General features: G+C 47.3%; 1 protein-coding gene across 1 annotated transcript in view; it reads right to left on the bottom strand.

The window, feature by feature from the left end:
- Positions 1 to 1,417: 1,417 nt before the first annotated feature.
- The window catches only part of LOC126524265 (uncharacterized GMC-type oxidoreductase Mb1310-like), a 36,982-nt gene continuing 23,488 nt past the window's right edge, over positions 1,418 to 14,911 (bottom strand). Inside the window, exons 9-12 of the mRNA XM_055067125.1 lie at positions 12,358 to 12,524; positions 10,301 to 10,478; positions 6,990 to 7,206; positions 1,418 to 3,057 (exon numbers count right to left, since the gene is read on the bottom strand). Coding sequence (XP_054923100.1) covers positions 2,877 to 3,057; positions 6,990 to 7,206; positions 10,301 to 10,478; positions 12,358 to 12,524 — 743 coding nt within the window. The 3' untranslated portion in view covers positions 1,418 to 2,876. The remainder of the gene's footprint in view (positions 3,058 to 6,989; positions 7,207 to 10,300; positions 10,479 to 12,357; positions 12,525 to 14,911) is intronic.

Raw genomic sequence — 14,911 nt, 5'->3', positions numbered from 1 at the left:
AGTAGTGCGGGTTAGTTGGTTTGCGCGTGATGGAAAACTTATTAGAGCTCTGTATGACAACACACGGCACAATGTATCGCGTATCTTCTCTCAAATCTTCAGTTGCGTCTTTGCCTATATTTGACTCGCATTTGTGCTCGTTAACTGAGTGGGGATCAACAAATGCAGGCAGGGCGTCGTTTTGCAAAAGTACTTAAAGGCACAACGTAAGCACTTATAGTATGGAACTAAAACCATCAACACGTCGCGATCATCAAAAAGAGCAAGTTGGCGTTGGTGCGATATGTACAGTGCCCGCTTATTGGCCACTCCCCCGTTGGGGGCGTGTGCCATAGAATCGAAATAATCATCATAACCAGCAGGCGCACGAGATTATTGCCCGGTAACACCCCTCCTCCCCCCCGCCTCTCCATTATGGGTATGTGCCATAGAATGGAAATCAGCACCATAACAAATGGCGATCATCTCAAAGAGCTAGGTGGTTATCGTATGCACGAGAGAAGCGTGCATGCGATTGTGGCTTAATAGAGTCGTGGCAATCAAAGATGAGCTCAACTCCTTTCTTGTGGGGCGTTCTCAAACAAATTTTGAAAATAGAACAGCCGCCAATCCCTTTTCGCTGTTCGTTTCTTGCCATCCGGAGGCACAAGGGGGAGCGCCCAGCTGACATACTGATGCTTTTTGTGTATGAGCAGTGGGTGCAAAAAGCGCATAGATGTAAGGAATGCGCGAGTATAGATGCAAAATCTGCGAGGCAACACTTAATAAGAAGTAGTACGCACACGCGCGATGCCCTAAAGCACATAATGAACACCCCCCGCCCCTCCCCACCCCGAGTTGTTTCAGAAGCTTCATGGTTTGGTGACCGCGATCGCCTCTCCGAAGGCTTTTAAAATTTTGTAATGTCTAGCCAAATGAAGTAAAAATAATTTTTAGCACCAAGTGACCGGCTTTATACATGTGTGCGTAGTGTTGCTAACAACGCAGTAAAGGAATATAAAAGAACTGTGAGTGGCGCCTTAATTAGAGAACCCTGCTTTATTGACTGCATGGACGCTATCTTGTCTTGGGGCGTTCTCCAAAGTACTTAAAAAAGATCTTGATGTAAGTCCTCGTCCGATACCATATCTCATGCCGCCGAAATGGGAAGATGTGCCTTTTGACATGCTGCTATTTATGGCACTGCGCAGTTTATGGGAAACTCGCATGTTAGATCGGAGTGCAGAACCAATTTTTTCTTCCCAGTCGCATTTCATTCAGGTGATTTCACAACTGAAATACTTTTATGATCAAAGAGACTTCCAGCCAAACTGGGATCCATTGCCGATGCAGTGTATCCTTCTGCCTTCCATTTAGAGAACTGTTCACTGTAAAAATTGTACTGTGAAGTGTTTTGTTTTGTGCTTGTGGACCCGGCTAAGACTGATTTTGCCGCTAAGGAAATACTTACGCAAATACATATTATGTTCGTAATAAATACTATGAAAATAAAAGTGGTTGTGACCTAATGTTTAAATCATCGGACTACTGCACCTGGCAGTAGAGGTTTGAATCCTGCGGCAGGACATGCTTGCCTTTTTTTTTTTGCTTTTTTAAAAGTGAGGAGGAATCTTTTTGGCGAGAACCCGACCAGCGACTGATCCAGGTGAAAGAATCGGATGGTAGGCAAATAAAACTTCGCCTTAATAGGGAAACGTACACAACAGCGCTCATGAAACGTACACAACAGCGCTCATTCGAGATGGAATAATTTTATTCAATGAGGAATGTTCATGTATTTATTTGTACAAACACTGCGCATCACAGGTCCCGGGTGTTTTTAAAACTTAACAGAAAGTATGAATTACGACCTGAACAAACTAAAGCAGATATAAGGGCGTGCAATCCCACGGTACTTCGTGCTAGTGTGTAAGGCCATACTGTACGTAGGTCCGGGACGACAAATCAAAGCCAGCAATTTCAAATAGCTCAAGCACGCTGTTGCCAATGCATTGTACTGTTTATATCAGTCCATTTTTCAGTTCGACAAGCCCGATATTACAACTTATAAAGCGTAGTCGAAATAACCAACTAGCGAGCTTTACAATGAAAATTCCTAGTACCAAGGTGTATAATACGTTATATAAAGTTTTTAGCAGTTTCTATAATTGTCTAATGCGTCTCAATAAGGGGCTATACAATGTTACAAGCATGCTTGCAGATTGTGTCGCCAGACGTGAAGATGCTTTAACATGGATTCACAGCTTTTTTTTTTTTTTTTTTTCAATGAGTGGAAAATGGGCCTTATTCGTTTACGTAAATCTAGCGAAGTGGGCTTGCCGACCTTCGGTCTTGACAGGATGACAAGTGCGGTCTAGAGATATTTGCGAGATTCCTAAGATTTCCCCGCGCATTTGCTTTAACGCGCAAAGAAAGTTCCAATCTGTGTTTACAACAAGACAAGGATCCGTGAAGCCCGACCAGTCGCAACCTACGACACGCGTCGTGCTTATCAAACACACACCGCCCAACCTAGCTGGCATGATCAAGACCGATCTAAGCTATACACAATAACCTTTCAATTTACACGGTGCAGCTTGCTTTGCATGCCCAGGAATCAACTATAGTTTGGCTCTTGTCTACAGCCTGTAGGCTCTACGCCGACATTATATTAGCTTCATGCACCGTCGCCCGAACTGGTGCACGGCAACACTAGCGGTAATCTACATTATAGATTTAGACGCTTCGCTTTGACGATAACCGACTCTGTGATGATGCTCTGTACACCACCCAGAATAAGTTGACGCAAAGCGCAAGCGCGTCCAGAAGGCTGCCGGAAAGCTGGTTGTGATGCAATGTTCTTGAGTCTGGAATACGGGGGGGCGTCCACGGAGGTCTCAAACGACGGCCGTGGCGTCTGGCACCAGGGGCTCGTTATCCTCGCCCTCCAGGTCCCGGAGGATCATGTGCGCCGCCTTCTCGGCGATCATCATGGTGGGGCCGTTCAGGTGCGCCGACAGCGGCTCGGGCATCACCGATGCATCCACCACTCGCAGGCCTTCCACGCCGCCCAGAACCCTGCACGTACGCGCATGCGCGCGAAATCGTTTAGGGTTAAGGTCGCGCGCGAGGTAGGGACCGGTTGCGGCTTCGCACTGAGGCTTCCCGTTTTTCTATGCGTGAGCCTATATGGGGGGCATATACTTTGAAGATTCGTTATGAGAGTGCTGGGTAGACAGCTGTGCCATAGTTTTGGCATCTGGCAAATAGCGTCGCCACGCTTCCGGTGGCCAACGGAAAATTAAATACATCTTGCGCATTTGGTTCTATCTCTGAAACGTACACATACTTAAATTAACATAGCGGAAGTAGGTGTAGAAGAAAACGCGTTTTCTCTCATTTTCTTTTTTTTCGTGTACCTTTTTGTATTAGGGCGCTTTACTCGTTCGCTTCACTGTCGCGGTTATCGCTTCGACTGAAATTCTGTTCGTCTTCTCCTGGCTCTCTCAGCACACGTGTACGCCTTTGCCGTCTCTACTGTGCGCTGCAAGGTTTTATTTCTGATCGGCCATTGGTTTTCAGCAAGGCAAGGAAAACAGAAGAAAGGACATAATGCGTTCAAGCGCATCTACGTTAATCGGGTCAAAACGGGGAGGAATAGCAAACCCATTTTCTTTTCACTTCCGAGAAATTGAAAGGTGAGCATGCTTGTTAGGTAGTCGTTATGTAGCGAATAGCCGCTAACCTTATTGAAATGGTTGTAAGACGAAAGCAGGGGTCTTCGGTACGCGATACATCGTGTGTCGCGGCTAACGTTAGCCTAGCCGTTCAACGAAAGAGAAATATAGTGTAAAAAAGAAGGGGCAAAATACAAATATAAGACCTACGGTGTTCGTTCGTCAGCGTTCTAACTACCGACAATCGTAAGTATTCATATCGTATCTTGCACCGAGTTTATTTAATCTTTCTTTTTTTCGTCGGATAACTTTGCTAACGTCAGGTGGGACGCTCCACATTCGCCTGCGGGTGTGTAAATACATTGAAGCTACCTACTGACAGCTGCTGCTGAATGGAGTAAGTGCTAGCTAAGCAGCTGACGGAAATTGCACTTCGTTAAGTCTTGGCGACTGCTGTTCGTCGTCTTAAGGAATAAAAAAAAAGAAGAAAAACCCGATAATTTGTCTTTGCGGAGGATGTTTGAATACATGCTGCGCGGACGAGACCATTAGGTTAGAGATTACTGGGCTTTCTTGTCGTTCTTGGTTAGACATCGGAGACTGCCTGAAGCTTCGCGAGGTGCAGAAACCATGGACGAGTCCTGCACAGGCGCACAAAGCACTGCAAGCGCGGTTTTTTTTCTTCTCCGCATTGTCTGCTTCGGCGCCGGGCGCATGTTACGTTGTGAAGCAAAACTTGTGGTGCGTTGCCAAAAAATAAAAAGAAAGAAAAGGAAAAGAAAGCCAGCGTGCTTCTCTGCATTTCTTTACCGGATAGTCATCTGCGATGCGCTATATTCGCTGTTGTTAACCGAGAACTATGCAGCCGAGCAGGTTTTGCAGTGAGCGAATGAATTAAACTTCGCGGCAAGTCGCGCAGCCGCAGAAATGCGTCCGAGGCTTCTTACCTGGGCGCTTAGCGAGGCCAGCGCCTCCTGGCGAGTCATGCACTCAGCTGTTCCCGCAATGCGTTGTCCCCCCTGTGCAGCGGAAACTATTCTAGAATAGGAAATGCTCATGGGCAGTTGAACAGTGACTTATAACATTTGGAAACTAGTCTTCCTGAAAGCGGGATTCGGAAGAACGACAAAGACGCAGTAAATAAACCGTTCAAGAAGCTAATGCGTGAGCGCCATATTTACAAGTGAATGAAAAATCCATGGGTCAAGGTAATTTAGCTGTGGGAAATTGATCAGTATACACAGACAGCTGTTGAGAAAGCAGCATTAACGAGTTTGTTATCACAGTGAAGTAGCAGTTAAAATAAGAATTTCGTTTGCTAAACGTGTGTGCCACATCTTTACGTATAAATCCCCACAAGGAAATGTAATGACTTGACCTACGTGAATTGAAAGCGCTATCTTGCTGCAACGGTAGTGAAATTTTTCCAGCAATTGTGTTGTGGGTAAGCACATAAGTGATTACATCCATTTTTTTTTTCAGACCACAGGCCTAGCACGGACAATTCCACCTCCCCTGAATTTCCGTCTCGTCTGTGCCAGGCTATGCTATATCTTCTGTCTTAACCCTTCCAACCGGTCTCGCCCACTGATAGTTCTCGCGCTTCTGTCAAGCGTGGAAAGCCTCGGGGCAAGGTGCCGATCAGCAGGCAGAGCGTGTTGCGCGGATTTCACTGACGAATGCAACGTTGCCGACACAGGCCGCTATGGGGGAAGCGACGAAAACGAGACGATCTTCAAACGACCGCGACCAATGCTTTGTCGCTCCTCCGGCCACTATGTGCCAAGATTTGCCGGTCTCGGTAACGTTACCGCGTACGAGTGTGATCGCCAATAGGAACGCGCTCGCTTCTCCGGGCTCGTCGTCAGAGATCGGAGGTGTCGCGCCCAAAGGTCGCAGCGTCCTTCCCGCTTCCCTTTTCTCGCTAGCCAGACTGTGTGTGTCTGCGCGTGGCTCTGTCTGTCAACCGAGAAAAAAATTACTGCAGAAAATTCCCCAGTGGGGACCTGCCAGATAGCGCTTAAGCGTTACTTCCTGTCGCTCATCTTGCACGATCATGCAACGAATGATTGGTTGAGTGGTCGAGTGTATACGCACACCGCGGCTCAATGAGTCGAGGGTGACGCAACGTGCTGCAAGTATTCCATGGACTTGTTGCAATTACCTAATTTGGTGAACCTAATTAGTCGTAATTAATTTTACTGGGCGAAATTTACGTCATCGTAATTAATCAGTATTAGGGCTAAGTAACGTAGGACAATTTATTTTATTGCCTTCATTATTCTTGATTTGGCTTAAGTAATGTAATCGTAATCAATCTTAATTAGGCTGACGTCATCTTAATGACCATGAATTATTCGTGATTAATCTTAATCAATGTAAAGGTAATGAATTGATATTACGCTTAAATATTCTTAGGTACCCGGAATTAAATTTAATTAGCCTAAATTAATTTAACCGTATTTTTTAGGCTAATGATAAATAGTCATTGAGGTCGTAGCGCTGGACAAGTTGATAGTCACCGCACGTGCTGTCGTCTTTGTACGCGTGAATCCAGCGCTATGACCTTAATTAGTGCAACGAAGCAACTACAGCCCAAAAATCTGCACTCCTGGCAATCATATTTAACCAAAATAATTTAATTAGACTCAGTATTCCAATTGGCCTACAGTCAGGCGTCATTATGCTTAATTTCATTGCGATTATTCACCGTTAGGCTTCCTTACCGTTAATTAGGCTTGAAGGGCCTTATTCATGATTAATTTCCGTATAATCAATTTTATGAGTCTTTTATTAACCCCGATTACTCTTATTACCTCTTCAGTACTCACTACATATAATAATAATCATAAATGTCGGTAGTCATACGTAGTCATAAGGCATTCTCGTATGTACAGTGCTCACGGAATGAAACGCAACTGCGATCATTTAGTAGAACGCTGCATATATGCAGAGAAGTCGAGAGTACCATGTCATGTCGCTAGGAATCTGGTCACCATAGGTAACTCGGACTCCGCTCTAAGTGTACGCACCAAAATTACGTCGATGTGACACAAACTGCAGCCGGTGGAAACGAAAGTATGGGCATTAGTTAGCCCTAAATTGACGCGTTTCATTCCGTGAGCACTGTACTCCCATAACACCCCATGCATACCCGTGGAGCGTATCGTAACACGCGTTACAGACAGACAGAAACGGATTTCCCAGGGAAGTGAACGTAGAATGCTGACGCATTAAAAAGGCTCAGCGCAAGTTGCCTTGTACGGATTGCGGTGGTGCGTGAGCCTCGGACAAGCGGAGCCGGCGAAGTCCGTGCGTGCGTGCAACGCGTACCTGAGCTCGGGGTCGACGACGGCGTCGCTGCCGCCGCCCATCTTGCAGGTGCCCGACGGGTGCCACAGGGCGGTGGTGTAGTGCCTCGCCAGGCACTCCAGGTACTCGTCGCTCCACAGCAGGTGCCGCTCGCAGCCCGGGAAGTGGCGGGGCCAGAGGCGCGAGCCGAGCTGCTTGAACGCCTCGGTCTCGGCGATGCGCGCCGAGGCCTTCATGCCTGCGCGCAGAGGAAGGGTTGGCGCGCACGCGCGGTAAACGCGAACGCGCGAATTCGCGCCAACAAGCGGACGACGTTATGCGTACTACGGCTGTAAGGCGGGGCTTGCCGATTATTACCGGCATTAGGAAACGTGTTTACAGCGCCAAGGAAACCAAATATTTAATGTTTGGCGCCCACCCTCTCCATTTTGTGTTTTTGCTTCCTCTTTCTTGCTGCTGTAAAGTAAGCGCAGAAGCCCAAACTACTCACCCTATGCTCCTCGTAGCAAAGGGACCGAGAAACTGACAAACGAAGCCACAGCACGGCGGAAATAGCGTTCTTTCTTTTTTTTCACGCGAAGTGACTTGTGAGTGATCAGACGGCAGGTATACTGCTGCTATCCTTATCTGCTGGGTGCCAGTGCTCGTTTAAGGCTACATAGTGTCCCATTGGATAAAAAAAAGAAGAAGAAAGAAAACATAGGCTGGAATTCGATAGCTGGCATTTACTTTAAACTAATTTCAATAAAAACTGAAACTATACATTTAAAGAAAAGATTCTGTAGATTTACCTGCAGAATGAAATATCGTTCTTATTCACCTCTATCGCAGATAGCGCGTAGCAGAGGTTCGGCCGATGTTCCTTTATTTGATAATACCTGAAATGTCTCTCATCAGGGGCTTTACATAGATACTTGGCATGAGTGTATACATACGGCGTCGCTCTTGGCGTTCTCCACCTACGGGATCAAATCTAGTTTCATTCGACATCCTGCGTGGTAACGTATATCTATCTGGACGTCAACGCGCCGCGTCAGAGTAACGTTAATGCTCCCGTCTGCACGTTAGCGTAGTACGGAATATGTTTGCGCTACACCCGGAAACCTGCGACCACGTGACGCGCACCCAGACGTACTACTTCGTGTGTGACGCGCCCCGTGGTGCCCGCGCATCCATTGCAATGTTGTAGACGGGCTCTGCCGGATTGTTCTTTTTTTTTTCTTTTTTGCACCACAACACTGTTTTTTTCATCTCGAGTGGGTGAGCCGCTTTTCGTGGTACATAAAGAGACACGCTTATTAGCACAGTTGTTGTAATACTACTACTGCTACCGGGATGCTTTGCGGTGGCGTTGTGAAACTCGTCGTGAAATCAAACATATTTCGACAGGGATCATATAAACATTTTGCATAAGGCCGACAACCCTACGCGACCATTGCTTTCTCACCACAATCGTGACAGATAGACATGCGGGCGAGCGCAGGACGTGCGTAGAAATTTTTGTGGGCCATGCGGGCTCTGTTACAGGTCTCACTGAGTTTGTTGTAATGTTCTGATATGTACATAGCGTACTCGCCGCGTAACGTGGCCCCGTACAAATGCAAGTTTCCCGCAACGGCATCGGTGGATTGTCTTGGCATGCTCTGGCGCTTGCCCTGAAGAAAACATCTCTAACTGCTACGATGTGAAAGTGGCGACGGGTAGCAGTCCTTGACTGCATGAGCTGCAAGTTTTGTCGACTTTTGCGTCATTCCGGATTAGATCAAAGCAAACTATATGGAAAGTAGGGAATCAAATCAAGGAGCGCGTTATGCGTCGATATCTTGTTCTCGTTTACTGGCGCAACAATTGCTCGATATCATAATCCAGCTCGAGGGAAGTGACCTCGCAAACGCTAGAGTGTTCAGCAATATGATCGGGCGAGCTTGTGGCGGCCACCGTCGCCCACCATATGATCCTTGCCTCAAGAAACGCGACTGCGTTCGCCCACGCCGATTTGGGTCAGGGACGCAACTGATTACGACGGTGTGCAGTAGATCATTAGTGTGAAATATGCTGTACGCATTCCTCTAAATAAATATGCCGTGTGACTGGTGAATCAAAGCTACTGCGCCTAAATGTTACAACTAGTGCAGAAATCCGAACAAACGGTTGGCACAGCCCCGAAGCGGCCGACTTCAGAGGTGAAGACGGTGCATCGAACGCTTACTGAACTTTGCGTGATTAAGTGTAGCCTTACAGCCGGAACTGTATGCGTACACAAACTGCCTGCATATAGCGGCAGGCAGCTGTAGGTTGGCATGTCGAATTGCACGGAATGAACGCTCAGAAATAGCACGAAACGCCCGTGCGCGCGATGAAACAGGTAACCGGCTATGACCCGCTCGTGTCTACGGTGTCTATCCTTCACCATGGCTGCCGAAAACCTGCGTCACTTCATTGCAGCACAGGGTTGTCGTCATTATGCAAATCCCCTATAGCTTCGTCATCGCACAGCGCGAAAATTGACGAGGTTTGCTTGATGAAGGCAGCGCCTCACCGCCGCTTTGTGGCCCTTGCCCTTGCCATTATCCGGGTACCTGAAATGCGGCCTCCGAGATTGCACCGGTGTGATATTGTATGCCACGGCTTATGGCAGCTGACGACAGCTGACGGCACCGTTTTCGACAAAAATATTACAAGCGCAGCGATCATTTAGCCATGGCTTTGAGATGGCGCGAGCAGGTTCTCGATCTCGGATGTTGTCCATTTCGAAGGCCATGGTTCAGTTACCGGGGAATGATTAACGGCATTGTTAACATTGGGAAATGATAGACATAGCACAAGGATTTCCATAATCTTTGCGTTTGTGGCTTCCGACGTTTTTGCGGCATTAGTTTTCGACGGCTTGTATTTTCATCATAGTTTTCTAAACACCGCAACACAACAATTTCTCTCGCGCGCGCGTAATCAGTGCCAATGGCTGAATATGCAGAGTGATGTTTATTAAACATAATCAATTTCGCAAAATCACAAATACTGTTTGAAGACAGAAGAACGAAGTTCAGGCGAATGCGCGTTCAGCACAGGTTTCCCACATTGGATAAACCGCCTCACTTACAGCTAGCGTAGATGCTCAGTGCCAGAGATTCCTGTAGGAAGCTCTAGGACGGACAAAAGCCACCAGTTCCACGTACCAACGGTACCTCGCGCAGGTCACCAGTTCGCACTGAATAACGTGGCATGTGAAACTCTGGGACTAACCACCCACCCCGTGCCATCATCCTCTCTGCACTTTTAATACTAAAATGTAGTTTTTCCTTTCTTTTCTCGTTGTCTCCGTTTGTACGTACCCTTGACAATGACCCGGACGTCATCTGGATGTGACAGGTATCGGGGGTCAATGGCCGGAGGAATCCGGGGATCGGCACTCTTGAGTCGCAGCACACCGCGAGACTTGGGATGCAGCAGGACGGGCACCAGGTTGTAGCCGTGGCTCCCGCGCAAGGGCTTGTAGTATTCGTCGTACGCCTGTAGCAACGGTGCACACATTCAATAATCCACCAAAAGTGGCTTCGCGAGGAAAACCGAAGTTTGCAGGCCGACTTGTTTGTATGAGATACGCATTTTCCATGTAATGAGCATCGCCGGTCAAGGAAATTGCAATGCCGGAATTTTTTTTTTGTGCTCGTATTGCTGGGGCGCTATACCGTAAAACTATTCGAAACTTTTCTATTCCAATTCTGCAATCATCTCTCCATGATTAGTCAAACACTTTTTTGGACCACCCCCACTTCACCTGTGTGTCACGCAACATCACGAAAACCGCGATAGCTCCCCATCTGATATGACGTATATCACACAGATTATGCATAATTTGACGGACCAAAAGAAAAATAATGATTTCTCATTCGACGCCTTTTCGCCATTAGCCCTCGGCTATTGGTCAAAAGCTTTCGGGCTGCGGCCATTTCACCTGCGTGTCACGCGACGTCATAAAACCGCAAGAACTCAAGGCGTCAGAGTAACGTGTATGCGCTAAAGATGCGTTAATATGCCGAACAAAACTGAATTTTCCTTCTGAATAGCTACAGGCTGCCCGTTTCGAAAGGAATAAAAGATGGCTGCCGCCGATTGCTCACGCGCTGGTTACTCGCACCTGCCGGACAGCATGGGTTTATTTGCGTGTAATGAAACTTTCTGCATGGCCGTGCAACATTTCGGAGAACTTTCAGCACGTTTACGACCTCATTCTGCCAACTCTTCTTTGCTGAGAATCCGTTTTAGCGTCATTCTTAAGCTTCCGTTGCATGCCGCCGCGATTGTCGACGAGCCAACGCAAGCTAAGTAAGGGAAAGCGGACCAATCGCAGACGCCGGTACCACCCTCTTCATCCGGTTATCTATTTTCAGTGCACTGGCTCGGCCCCATCAAATCCCTCTCCGTTTGAGCGTGCTCCTCGCCTTTTGTGAGCCAATTAGATAAGACAAGCCGCTCAGTGTAGGCAATGTTATTCGTTTTTCATGCAAACGAAGGTGACCTCCTATGAACGAGAGGAGTGTTTGATTGGTCTGTTCAGACAACCCTGCGGGTGACTGCCCGATGTTTGCGTCGGTGGTTACACAAATTTGACGTCAGGAGATTGGAATAAAAACATATTGGGGTAGTTTTACGTTATACGGCCCCTGGTTTCAATAAACGTTTGTTCCTCCTCCTCCCCGTATTGCTCTTAAGCACATTTCGAGTAAGAGTGCACGATCTGCTAGTGAACTTGATGCGATCTAATACAGGGGAATCCAAAATAAAAAAGTCCGATTTTCCAATAAATTGTACAGGCGTGCATTCTCATTGGAGGGGATCCAATGAGAAACCGTCGCCGTTCGTTTTACTCTTGCGGACGTCTTGTCATTATATAGGCTAAACAAATCAAAAAGTCAAATATCGAGATCATATCAAGTATGAGCCACAGGCACTATTGGTCGGCAGTTATTTCGATGCTTTCTCCACCGCGCCCATCGTAGACAACGTGTTCAATTGGAGGTTAAAATAATTATCATTCAAACAGTCAATACTGCTGGACACAAGCAATGTTGCTCCTGAACAGTAAAATCCACGTTTGCGAGGAGAATAATGTGTTTAGTAATATTTTGAGCCCTCTGTACGGGGGTTCTTTTTAGTATCTAGATTTTGTACATCATGTTATAGTTCACATTCTATTTATCTTTTGTAGTCGTGTCCTTTTTGTCGTAAGCTTCTTCTGCATGATTGAAGTTTATGATGAGTTCTTACATTGCGGCAATATTATCTGTCGAGTAACTTATCAGCAGCTCTGCGAGCGTACATGAATGAATTGCGGGTTCTCTCACGATTTTTTTTTTTACTTTCACGGGAATACATGCAGACGCAATACCTCTTGTTCGAGTCCGATGTCGAGCATGAACCTCTCGCCTTCGCTGGACGCCGGCGACATAGAGAAGAGCAGGATTTCGATGTCGGGCACATCAGCGGCCGTTCCATTGGCTGGCTCGGTCTGTACGAACGCGACCGTCTCCACACCGCCGGGGATGGTCCAGGGACCTGGTAGAACAGGAGACCGAACATTCTATGCTTGTAGTCGTGGCGGTCGTGATTTATCGCCAAAAAACGCATTTAGGGCTAAAGAGACAGGGACGACAAAGCGTGTCAATTTGTGCTTATTTGTCTTTCCTGGCTGTTTTGGTGTTGAAAGCGTTTTTGAACCTGCAAAGTGTCCACGTTTTGTTGGGGCACAGAAATGCGCATGCCCGACATGACGGTGCACGCGGTCGCTCTCGAAAGGCTGAAGTCGCGAAGTGGTCCCGCGACTTAGCACTGCAGCCTTACTCTCTGCTATGAACGTTTTGTCGCTTAGTACCCAGACGAACGAGCATCGCAGATGTAACGCCTTTTCGGCTTTAGGCGTCTCACTTTCGAAGACGAAAAAGCAGCTGGCGTCGGCAACATCAGGATTAAATTGTGGCCTCCAAGATCGGGCGTCAACGCGCAAGCGATCACAGGCGCCATGGTTAAGTTTTCGGGGTTAAGCGTTGGGCTGTGCGGACCGTTGAAATCGTCGAAACGCAGCCCGATCGGTCTGAATCCGGTACACGTATATGAACGGGATCATTCAGACTGCGGTGGTTTTAATAAACCTTCACTCTCTCTAGGTTGCCAAATTACGGCCAAGGAGCTACCAGGTATATTTAAAAGGCTGAGATGCTGTTGGCAATCGCCTTGGACACCGACCGGGCCAGTATTAAGCGCCATACGTGGACGGGATTTCCAGTCCCTTGAAACCCTCTGGACCAACGATGCTATGAACCCATCGCTTACTCTCAATTCGCAATAAGTTTATGGGCATCACTGAGAGTGACGACATTGAACAAGTCCAGAATTTTCTTGGTGCCAGTGTCGGCCGGCCATTTAGTTTCTACTGCCCTAACCTCTCCTCCCTTAACTTTCGTCTCAAAGATGCCACTTTCATGTTCTGCTGGCGCCCCGCCTATAATCGCCGAACTGCAGCTTGCATATGACCGCAATGACCGCCTTGAGATACAAGTTACCAGAAGAAACATCGACACTACTTCTATGCGCTTGCTATATGCTCTGTCATATCCAGCCTTTTCCTCCTTGCCATTGGCGTCGTTCGTATTAAGGGTATTTGATTTCGCTGCACTTCTTGCATTTTAGTTCAGGCAGTGCAGCACTTTCGTCTTCGATTTGACAATGCAGCGCACGCCGTCTGCACTGCTCTCTTTGATTTGACTTCGCGCAGGGTCAGTTCAGCACGAGTTCGCAGCTTTCCGGCACTCACGATTTAGGATGTGCAGACGTCGTCCAAGCTTTTTACAGCAGACGACATGGCGCAGCGCTAGTTAATTAGCGGTGTATGGACGTCAATATCTCCCGTTTCATTTACAGCATTTGTTCTAACTTTCTGTTCGAGTAACGCTAAAAAAAGCAATAATTGAGAAAAAATTGATTGGAAACGAACAGAAAGATGGATTTAGCCAACTAGCTCAGTTCTGAAGACCAAAGCATATATTCTAGTTGGCATAAGCAGCCGATCGGCGCAAGTCTTATGACTGAATCCAAGCGGTGGAAGACTTCCGCAAGGTATTGAACGGATCGTCTTTCGCCGTAAAAGTGCATAACGAAGTGTAGACGGTCCCGTGCGTGGTGCCAATTGTTTGAATACCTCTGCGATCCTCTCCAGAACGCGTTCAGACAGACGCAACTAGTCACCAACCTCCAGTGATATATCCACTGCCGTTCTTCCCACAATCCCCAGCTATTCGAAAAGGCAGTCCTTTGCCAATCCACACGCGCACTGGTAACGGTGTGGGTGCGCCTAGTCTCTCCCGCCGCGAGAGGGTTGCGTTAAGAAGGATACGTGTGAGGTGCTGTACTGACGTCATTAGCTACTCGTACAAGAGCTCTGGACCGTCGGTCAGCGTTCGGCGCGACATGTCTCTTCTGCCCTCGCCCAGCTTCCCTCGCAGATACTGCACATCTTGTGAAATTGTACACCGATGTAAGCCGCTCACCTGACTACCATCTGTGAATCTATGGTCCGCACCATATATCCCTGTTGGACTTCGTTGAACACAACCAATTCTTTATGTATATATAACTTGCACGAATCAAGCATGTGTTTCCTGTAAGGCAAACTTTTTTATAGAAGAGGAACTATTGCGTGCACTCTTGCATTCTGTTCCTTCAGAAATGAATGTATTAACTGCTTACCACGATCCTTCACTAGCTTTTCAGTAGCTGTTGAGATAAACGTGGTTTATGAACAGTGACTCACTCAACACGTAGTAATTGTAACTAATGCAGTTGCAAAACAATTTGAAAGTTTCCAATTATAGCTGCGATTAGGCTAGAACGCTAATCAGCCGTCCAGTTAAGCTTGGCCTCCGAAAGCACTTTCGATGGCTATAATT

This window comes from Dermacentor andersoni, chromosome 3 (genome assembly GCF_023375885.2).
Source record: "Dermacentor andersoni chromosome 3, qqDerAnde1_hic_scaffold, whole genome shotgun sequence".
NCBI classification, from domain to species: domain Eukaryota; kingdom Metazoa; phylum Arthropoda; class Arachnida; order Ixodida; family Ixodidae; genus Dermacentor; species Dermacentor andersoni.
Note: the sequence above shows the minus strand (reverse complement) of the source record. Positions and strands in the feature narration are given on the sequence as shown.